Below are 10,171 nucleotides of genomic sequence, written 5' to 3' on the forward strand. Positions count from 1 at the left end.
AAAGTGTCTCATTTAGTTGTGTTTAAGCATACAAGTACAAAATTATACATAATTATATTCAGATAATCAGATCAATGGAAAAGTCAGGATAGTACAAATTTAAGGTAAAATTGAAAATTATAAAACTCTGGACGATAGTCTTTGAAATGATACTTTAATTTCTCCTCTACATTCTATGATCTTTGTTCACAACAACATAAAACTTCAAAAATTTTGTATAATGTTTACTGCAAAGTAACTTTGTAAGTTAATAAGCACATAATTTCTATACAATTAGAAGAGACATTTGAGATGAAAGCTATGTAGTTTCTCCTTAAATTTTGCAATTTCAACTTCAAATATTTAACTGTACAACTTGTAAAATATACAAATATAGATTTATTGTAATAAGATATGCTAGTAAATAATTTATCTGATTGTTTTATGAAATTACTCATAGGCAAATCACATCGAACAAGCAGAATTTTCACTTGAAAATCTGGCCTGCACTATCAATAATCTCTTTGCTGCAGGGACAGAGACAACAAGCACAACACTGAGATATGCTCTCCTACTCCTGATGAAGTACCCAGATGTCACAGGTGAGGGCATAGTTGGTAAACCACAGTGGTCCTCTAAGTTGCTGGAAAGATGTTACCAGTGTCATGTGTGTTGTCATTTTTAGAGCAGTCTCAATCCTTCCCCTTCTGTGCTATTGAATGTAATGGACAATGTGACTGAGATAAATGGACTCTGACTGTAGGTAAAGCAATCAACTGCTGGTCAGTATCTAGGTGTCCTGGGTGGGGTGGGGGGGGATACTGTGCCACGTATGGTCATCATATATTACCCTGTAGATACATTCCCTTTCATTCTTAAAAGTTAGGTTTATAGATCAGCTAAAATCTTATGGTCTCTAGTTCTTATTTTGCTGAATCTAACTTTAGGATGGAGAAAAGAAAATTTACCTGACTGAAGCATTAGATAAAAGCCTAGAATTTACTATGGCTGAGAAGTATTCAACATATTTAGATTCTCTAGCAATAATTTTCATTCATGTAGAAAATGTAGATTAGTAATCTTTCATACTATAAATCTGTTTCCTTAAACTTTTGATGACCAATGATTATTTTTTCAACTCTATCAATAATGTTTTCTTTTACAGTGTACTTTAAAAGAGATCCAGTGATTTAGCACCTATGGAATTAACCTTCACTCCTGTGTCCAATTTCTACTACATGAGAAAATCATAAATGATTAAAATTAATATTTTCAATATATGAGGAGATGACAGCAAACAGCCTGGAAGGTTCTCAAATTTATTGAAAAAAATGAGGTTCAAATAAAACAAAGAACAGGAGAGATTATATTGAAACCTAAACTTGTGATGAATAAACATTGATTTAGAAAAACAAATTATGGATCTATATCTGGAGACACAAAGACTAGTGTTCAAAAGTAATAAAAGCTTAAGTAGAGAACAAAGGTGTACACAGCATGATCACCTTGCTCTATACACCCATCCTCAGAGGACGTATCTTCCAGATAACATGAAATCTAAAAAATTTGGGGATGTCTAAGAAGCCTTTTCCCTGGGACATCAGCGGTTTACAGGAAATGAGCAATGAATATGTATGAAAGGGGGATTCTGGCAACATTTGATTCCTGAATTCTACTTCTCTGCACTCCTTCTCTGCCTTTTTCAATCCTGAATGTAAGTCATAGGGTCAATCCTCTAGAGACAAAGAGGTAATAGTGCTCCAGATTTTACTATCTTAATAAAAAATACCATACTCATTGCCATATTCCACATGATTGGACACCAGAAAACCACCCTCTACTGCCTATATCTGTGTAATTACTCTTTGAGAAATGGCTATCCTGTTGGGTAATTATTTTATAGATCATTATGGAAATGAAAATTCTTGGGATAATGCTGTCTAGATGAATTAATGACTATAGAATTTCTGACTTGATTATAACTTTTCAAAGGGGCTAGTTTGATCTAAATAATTTGGGAAGCTAGGGGAGTTGATCGAAAAGTTTTAAAAAGTTAGGAAATTAAGACAATTGATAGAAAGTTTTAATTTGTAGTTAAGAAGAGAGTGTGCCATTTCCTGATAGAATGGCATACTGTGCTTGAGTTAGAGAAAGGAGTACAGTGAGTGTTCATGGATTACAAGGATATCATTGTAGAGTTAGGAAGAATAGACTTAGGGTAATCTAAGGAAGAAAGTAAGCATACACTCTGAGTTTGGCCTGAGTTCCTCGATTTTCTGATCTAGGGATGCAGTAACAGGGTTTTTGTATGTACTAGGTAATAATAGTTATAAGGAAGAGCAAATAATTCCAGTATGAATATAAGAATAGAAAACATGGTTATCCAGCTTAGTTGATCAGAACCTCAAAAATGAGGTGTAAAAAAGACAATTTGCTTCTTGGTATGTACAGATGGTTGTCAGGCAAGCATAGGATAAAAAAAAATGCTACTATAGTCTTGACTTTATAAACTTTGACAGTCAATGACTAAATTTTATTGCTTAGAGGGCACTTTGAGGATTTGAAAAGCGGATAGATGAGCATTGTTTAGTTAGATATAATTTTCATATTAGAAATACATAATCAATATCTTGTTATAATTTTCTTTTGTGTAATGAGTTTGATCGCTTTTTGAAGAATGGTTTTTATGATTTTATCTGAAAAAGAGTCATAGTTGGCTATGATTTAATTTTCTTCCTTCTAGAAAAAAAATGGGCTCTAAGGGTATGAATAGAGTAGAAATAAATAACTGAAAATTGTCCTTGCTTTAAGCATTCTATGTACGTGTGTTAGTTTTATTTCCCTAACCACTGTAGATTTTGTAGACATATTTATCCACTCACATAAAATTACTACCAACACTGATCATTTATTGGCTACTGCTCTCAGTTTACCCTCTGGTGTCTAGACAGAGACAGAGGCACAGAGGGACAGAGACAGTGAGAGAAGAAATAAAGACAGAGAGATAGAGATCTGGAATGGCTGGGTGGTCTTTTTATCTGAAACATACACTTGGTATACCTGTGGATGTGATATAGCAATTGCTAGGTCTTCGACAACAGGGCAGATGGAGTCGGCTTTGATTTTAAAACCTAACACTAGTGACCTTAACCAAGGACTAAAATATGTTGACTAATTATACTGGTTTATTTGATATTTTTAATTAGAAATACTGTATTTGCTCTTATGGCTACTAAATAATAAGTATATGGTATTCCACCATAGTATCTATGTAGAAAAAAAAATGTGATTTAATCCAAAACACATCATTTCTGTATAAATGTATGTATGTATATAATTTTATGTGTAAGTATAATATTCACATTTATAATTCTATTGGCATACTTATATTGCGCTGTGTATAGCCTGACATTGTAACAAATATGTCAAGTTTTCCCCATTTTCTTGTTTTTCTCTGTGACCAACCAGCTAAAGTCCAGGAAGAGATTGACCATGTGGTTGGTAGACACCGTAGCCCCTGCATGCAGGACAGGAGCCACATGCCCTATACAGATGCCATGATTCATGAGGTCCAGAGATTCATCAACCTTGTCCCTAACAACCTACCCCATGCAGTGACCTGTGACATTAAATTCAGAAACTACCTCATCCCCAAAGTAAGCTTGACTTGCTGCTGTACCCTTGTGCTCTTGGTGATCCCAGGTTAACAATTTGGTTCCAGTCCTCTGATATACATTGTGATATAGGTGATTTATTTCGCTTTATGGTTCAGAGGGCAGATCTACTGCTGGCTCAGATATATCTTGTATTGACACTTCCATATTTGCTCAGCCTTCCAAATACTGTTAGGCAAAGCTTAGGAATTTATGTGTAAATGTTTCAATGTTTTGTAAGTTTTCCAAATGCCTTCTATGACATTTTTATTATTGTTAGAGTAAAAGTTTCCAAATTGGAAAGAATTGATATCCTGTATTAATTAACTTTTTAATACCGTTATGTCATTCATTCATTTATTGGGGATTTTTATTCTCACTATGCTATGTTTCTTTTCAATAATGAAACCCATAAATAGCTTCTTAGAAATGTCCTGAATGGTGGATAACTTTTTGTTATTATTTCTCTATTGTCTTTGTCATTCTTTCTATTTAATGGAAACAAATATTCATTTATTCTAATTTTATCTTTACCTTATTTGTTGCTTCCCATGATATGAATGTAAATTTATGTGTAATTTGAAGGTGTTATGTGAGCCAATTCTTTTCTAGGTATTTTTGTACCCTTTTGTTATCAGTGTGATGAATTGTTGATAATGATGAGCAGACTACTTCCAACAGGCATGGCTTATTTCATTACTCATTTGGATGAAGGAACATAATTTTAACATTTCACTATCAAATTTAATGGTTTAGGAATACACAGCCATGTTGATCAGTTGAACATTTTTAGTCTGATTTAAGGGAATAAAAGACAATCCCAGAACCCATTTTATATGAGCATGACCAAGATATACAGATATTTCCTTTGAGCTGATAAATTATATTCATAAGAGACTGTAGATTATTTTGAAAGTTGTTTTCAGCACTCATTTTAATAATCTTATATATTATTTAATCTTTTATTACTGTGTATTTTTGAAGCACATATGTATACTGAATATTTTCTGCCACATATTGCCTATGGCTCTTATGTTAATAAATTTCAGTTCATACTTTTTCTCCCTCACACTTATTAGAATTTTGATATTAAAACTGAACTGTCTACTTAAAACTAAGAAGAATATATTCCCCTATATGGTTCTGTTTTCACTTATTTAATTTTTGTGGGCATTTAGTCTTACTTTCAAGACACTGTAAAACTTCTGATTGAGTATGTACAGATGAAAATGCCAAATTTTTATAGTGAGAACTTCATTCAGAAAAGGTTCTATGCTATCTCCTGGGCAGCCTCATATTTTTCAGGAGTTGGTGCAAAAAAGATTCTGATAGAGTTCCATTTATTAACATTGTGTGGAGATGATGGTATGTGACAATGAGACTTGCTCTGTAATGACAGGCTTGGTATAGTGTTAGGATACCAGTTTGCTCTTGTTACCTGAATGATATTCTTGAAATAATACTTTTGCTTCTTACAGATGAGATCTATAGCTAATATTCAAAACTTGTGTATGATTAGGGCTGTAGACCCAACTAAATTGTAAATTGAGTGAAGAACAAGATAGTAATGACATATCTCCCCATAAATTGCTTGTGCTCATAGCCTAGTTTGAGGCTAACATGGCATCAGGTAAAATTATAACCCCTCATACTGCTGCTGGCTCATGATATGATTAGAATAGAGTCCTTAGTAGAAATAACAGGATAAAAAGGAAAGGGTTATCTTTGCCATATTTAGCCTGATAGATTTCAGGCATCCTAGGCCATGAGGATTGTGCTTCCATTTTAGAAGCTCTATGATGAGTAGCAGAGAGTTATCATATGCAGTGTGTAAAGAAATGATTATACATAAAATACATCCCATTCTATTGAGACTAGAATTTATTTTCACATAATAAATATATATTAATACTAGTCTTTTTAGTTTTAAATTTGAAACATACTTATTTAAGCTGCATTCTAATACATGTGGCAGGCTTGTGAAAATTTTTAAAAGAACATTCCTAGGAAGCTTCAATAGCATGAGGACAGTTTGTGTTTTAGGTGAAGAGAAATTGCAAGTACCAGCTCCCAAAACTTTCTGTGTATCTTCAGAAGTTTTATGATTTAGATCCCACCAGGTCATGAGTATTACAACTTACACTTTGTCTTTTAAATTTCATTTTAGTTTCTCTTTCTATTACCCTTACTATTTCATCCTTTTTCCAAATAGTCCTCATCCTACTTTTCTGCATAAATATATGCATATGTATACACACAGACATATATATTCATATATATATATTTCTCTATTTGTGTATCTATGTATTCATATAGATGTATAAATTACACTTATGACATCACACGTCTACTCTGGCAGATACTACCTTATTTACATTCTTATCATATAAATACAGAGATAGATGGAGCAATATATAGATTCTGTACATGAGAAAAAAGTGGTATGTGTCTTTACAAATATTCCTTATTGTGCTTAATGAATATTTTATTACATTTAAAAGTCTTCATGAATTTTTCCATTTGGAGACTGATTAATCTGAGGTGTATGGATTCAGATGTGATAATCTAGAACAGCCAGTGTTAAGAGAATGGTGAGTTCAATCTGTAAGGAGAGAAGAGAAACAGAAATTTTCATTCAACTTCTCATGTGAAATGTCACTTTAAAGGTACTTTGGTCACAGCAATATGACTGGCCTCAGACTCCTTCCCAACACCCCTTCACAGTTTTGCATTTAAATGTCTCTGCTGTTCTTTGTAGTTAACTCCTTCTATAGAGCAGGAAATGAATTAAGTTATTTTCCTGGCATAGTTTAGTTTTATGGTTTTTTGTTTTGTTTTGTTTTGCTTTTGTTTTTTTGTAACTTGGTTTCTCTATGTATTATTCTAGGGAACAACAGTAGTAACATCATTGACATCAGTTCTACATGACAGCAAGGAGTTCCCCAACCCAGAGATGTTTGACCCTGGCCACTTTCTAGATGCTAATGGAAACTTTAAGAAAAGTGACCACTTCATGCCTTTCTCAGCAGGTAATGGAAACTCATTCCCAGGGCTCTGGTGACATGAAGGTCTGTGGAGCGTTACACAGTGGCTCCCAATTGCTAGTAGTCTTGCAATTTTTGCACAATCAGCAGCAGGCTTATCCATGTCTCAGTGTCCATCCTAGAAAGCAAACTTCATTTTCATTTTACTTTATAACTACAGAAATGAAGACGTCAGAATTTAAATTCATGCTTATTTTGCTGTGTCACTCACCTCTGTGCTCAGTTAGATAATTACAAGTCTCAAAAAATATAGAACATCACCAGAGTGCCTCAAGTACAGTTGTTAATCACATGTATGAACACTACTTGTTAAACTTGTGCTGGACAGTGCAATGAGAAAGTTTCCCAGATCTCTGGGTTATTGAGAAAATGTTATTAAACTCCTTCTCAAACCTTGTATTTTAAAATCCCAAAGTGGAGCAGCATTATAATAAATGACTTCCTCGCTGCCTCAGGACATGGGTAATAGAGAATTATAAAAATAAACCATGTATCAGAAAGTAACCATTGGATGAGGATATTTCTATGCAGTACAAATGCCAGAAACTTCAAGAGCATTATGAGGTGAGGGAGACATTGTACTTGTGGCAGGGCATCCTACAGCAATCATTGGGAACTTGGCTTCACCCTAGTCAAGATGAGAGTAATGGATTTTGAGTGTACACTTCCAGTTTCTATATTGCCTTTGGATATGTAGTTTCTTTCCTTTGTTTTGTTATTTTGATAGCAAACATGGAATCTTGCTTCCTCAATCTCCCATGAAGTTTGATTACAGGTGTGAACAACCACAGATGGCTAAAAAGCATTTTTTGAACAATTTGATACTTAAAATTTTATCTTAGTTTGTAAACAAATTTGTTCCATCTCTGTCTGGTTGTTTGGTTGTCCTTTCAGCCAGCCATCCATCTAGTCACCTATCCAATGACACCATTCATTCATAATCTCTTGTGTCAGTTACAAGTACAGTGTTTTACACATTTATGAATGAGAGATAGTAATCTGGTTTGACTTTTTTTTTCTAGGAAAACGGGTTTGTGCTGGAGAGGGCCTGGCCCGCATGGAGCTGTTTCTAATCCTGACCACCATTTTACAGAACTTTAAACTGAAATCTCTGGTTCACCCAAAAGACATTGATATGATCCCTTTTGTGAATGGATTCATTGCTCTGCCAGCCCATTACCAGCTCTGCTTCATTCCTCTCTAAAGAGATCACACATTCTGAACCCTCCTGTCTTGCCTTCTGTAATCCCCTCCAGGTCTTTATTTACCGCTTTCCTTATCAGGGATAAGGCATTTTCCATCCTGGCTCACAGAACCCCCTTTTCTGAAGACTTAGCAAACACATGCAGTTTCTGGAGTTATAGCACAAATGCACTTGTATTATCTCTTTTATATAACAGTTGTCTGAGCCCTTATGCTTATGTTTATCCATTCCTGCATTAGAATAAAACTTCACTGGCAAATAATAATTATTATAAGATAATTCCTAGTCGTTTTTCTTTTGAATATTTTCAATAATAATTGTATTTGATTTGTGTTCCTGTTCTCAGACTTGCTTACTATTTAGTAAGAAAATAATACCCTAGCACATCACTCTGGTCCACATCACAAGAAGTATAGAAAATGCAAGAGGAAATGCTAGGGAGATATGTTATTCATTAAAGTGCTTTCATCCAAACATGAAGACCTGATACAATCTCTAGCATATATCTAAAAGACCAGGTATGGTAATGTGTATTTGTTATAGCAAAATTGGTGGGTAAGAAACAAGACAGTCCTGGTGCTTGCTTAATACCCAGACAAGCATGATTAGTGAGCCTCATGTTCCAGAGTTATCTTGTCCCAACAAAACAAGCTTGCAATCTCCCAACATCCAATACCCAAATTTTACCTCTGACATATACATTTGTGTATATACAGGAACATGTATTGTTTCACACACATGCACTTGATTATGTACACCCATTCACACACCCACATTTATATATGTAAAACAGAATATGAAAAGAAGGTTTTTATTAAAGTTCTTTGGCTAAATTATGTTAGAGTCATTGGAAAATTTAAAACATATAAACAATAACTAGAAGCAGCTCCATTCTTTAAAGGACAAATTCCATGGAAGGATACACATGCAGGGTAGAGATCAAATCTTGCTTTATTTAGTCTGTCAACTAAACATAAAATTGCCTTTGACATGATGTTCACAGCTTAGAACAGCAAGCATTTTGCTTTCCAATTGCTAATCATATGCTCTGTGTACCTCTGTTTTTTCTCAACAGGAACAATAGTCCCAGTGATTCACATTTCTTTTATTTCTAGATGCACCATTTCATTCCCACTGCATTAAAGATTATTAAATTACCACTCATATCACTCAATATCCCTTCATGTCTCAGTCTTAAAGGAAGCTCCTGTGTCTGTTATTGCTAAGTTCCTACCTGGAAGCATACTGCAGAGGTATATCTTCATAAATGTTATAGCAAACTCATACATCCACCCATTCTATATGACCTATATACAGATGGCTGTGGTACTAAATGGGACTCTTTGTAAATTTAAAATAAAAATAGCTACAGTTTGTACAAATTTGTATTTTTTCTAGTTAAGAGATGCTTCATACTTTGCTTAAATTTGCTGAGGCCTTTACCCTTGGATTATCAGTTCTAAGAAAATGCAAACCAATTGTTTTTTTCAAATCACCTCTTATCTGTTTGTCTATCTATCTATCTATCTATCTATCTATCTATCTATCTATCTATCTATCTATATATATATATATATATATATCCATCTACTTACCTACTTACCTACCTACCTACCAATTTATCATCAATATCTACCCCTTTTCAATCCCTTTTCATTGTCTGTCTACCTAGTCATACATGTTTCTATCTTTCATGTTGGGAAAAAAAATATTCACTAGCTCTCCATCTGACAGAGGCCTAATAGCCAAACTATATAAAGAACTTTAGAAGTTAGATCCCAACAAACTGAATAACCCAATTAAAAATGTGGTACAGAGCTATACTTAGAATTCTCAACAGAAGAATCTTGAAAGGTCGAGAAGCACTTACAGAAATGCTCCTCATTCTTAGTCATCAGAAAAATGCAAATCAATACTACCCTGAGATTCTACCTTACATATATCAGAATGGCTAAGATCCAAAACTTACGTGACAGCGCATGCTGGTGAGGATGTAGAGAAAGAAGAATACTCCTCCATTACTGGTGGGATTAAACACTTGTACAACCACCCTGGAAATCAATCTGGTGGTTTCTTAAAAAATTGGAAATATTTCTACCTAAATTCACAGCATAGTACAACTGGCCATGTACCCAAACCATGCTCTGCCATACAACAAGGACACAAACTTCACTATGTTCATAGCATCTTTATTCATTTTTTTTTAATTTTTTTAATTTTTAATATTTTTATTACATATTTTCCTCGATTACATTTCCAATACTATCCCAAAAGTCCCCCATAGCGCCCCC

At 34.0% G+C, this 10,171-nt stretch overlaps 1 protein-coding gene across 1 annotated transcript in view; it reads left to right on the forward strand.

Annotated features, from left to right (window-relative positions):
- The window catches only part of LOC110288497 (cytochrome P450 2C38), a 41,947-nt gene extending 33,802 nt beyond the window's left edge, over positions 1 to 8,145 (forward strand). The window contains exons 6-9 of the mRNA XM_021154826.3: positions 440 to 581; positions 3,448 to 3,635; positions 6,520 to 6,661; positions 7,699 to 8,145. Coding sequence (XP_021010485.1) covers positions 440 to 581; positions 3,448 to 3,635; positions 6,520 to 6,661; positions 7,699 to 7,880 — 654 coding nt within the window. The 3' untranslated portion in view covers positions 7,881 to 8,145. The remainder of the gene's footprint in view (positions 1 to 439; positions 582 to 3,447; positions 3,636 to 6,519; positions 6,662 to 7,698) is intronic.
- Positions 8,146 to 10,171: the final 2,026 nt, after the last annotated feature.

This window comes from Mus caroli, unplaced genomic scaffold, assembly GCF_978045245.1.
Source record: "Mus caroli unplaced genomic scaffold, Mus_caroli_1 scaffold_20, whole genome shotgun sequence".
NCBI classification, from domain to species: Eukaryota; Metazoa; Chordata; class Mammalia; order Rodentia; family Muridae; genus Mus; species Mus caroli.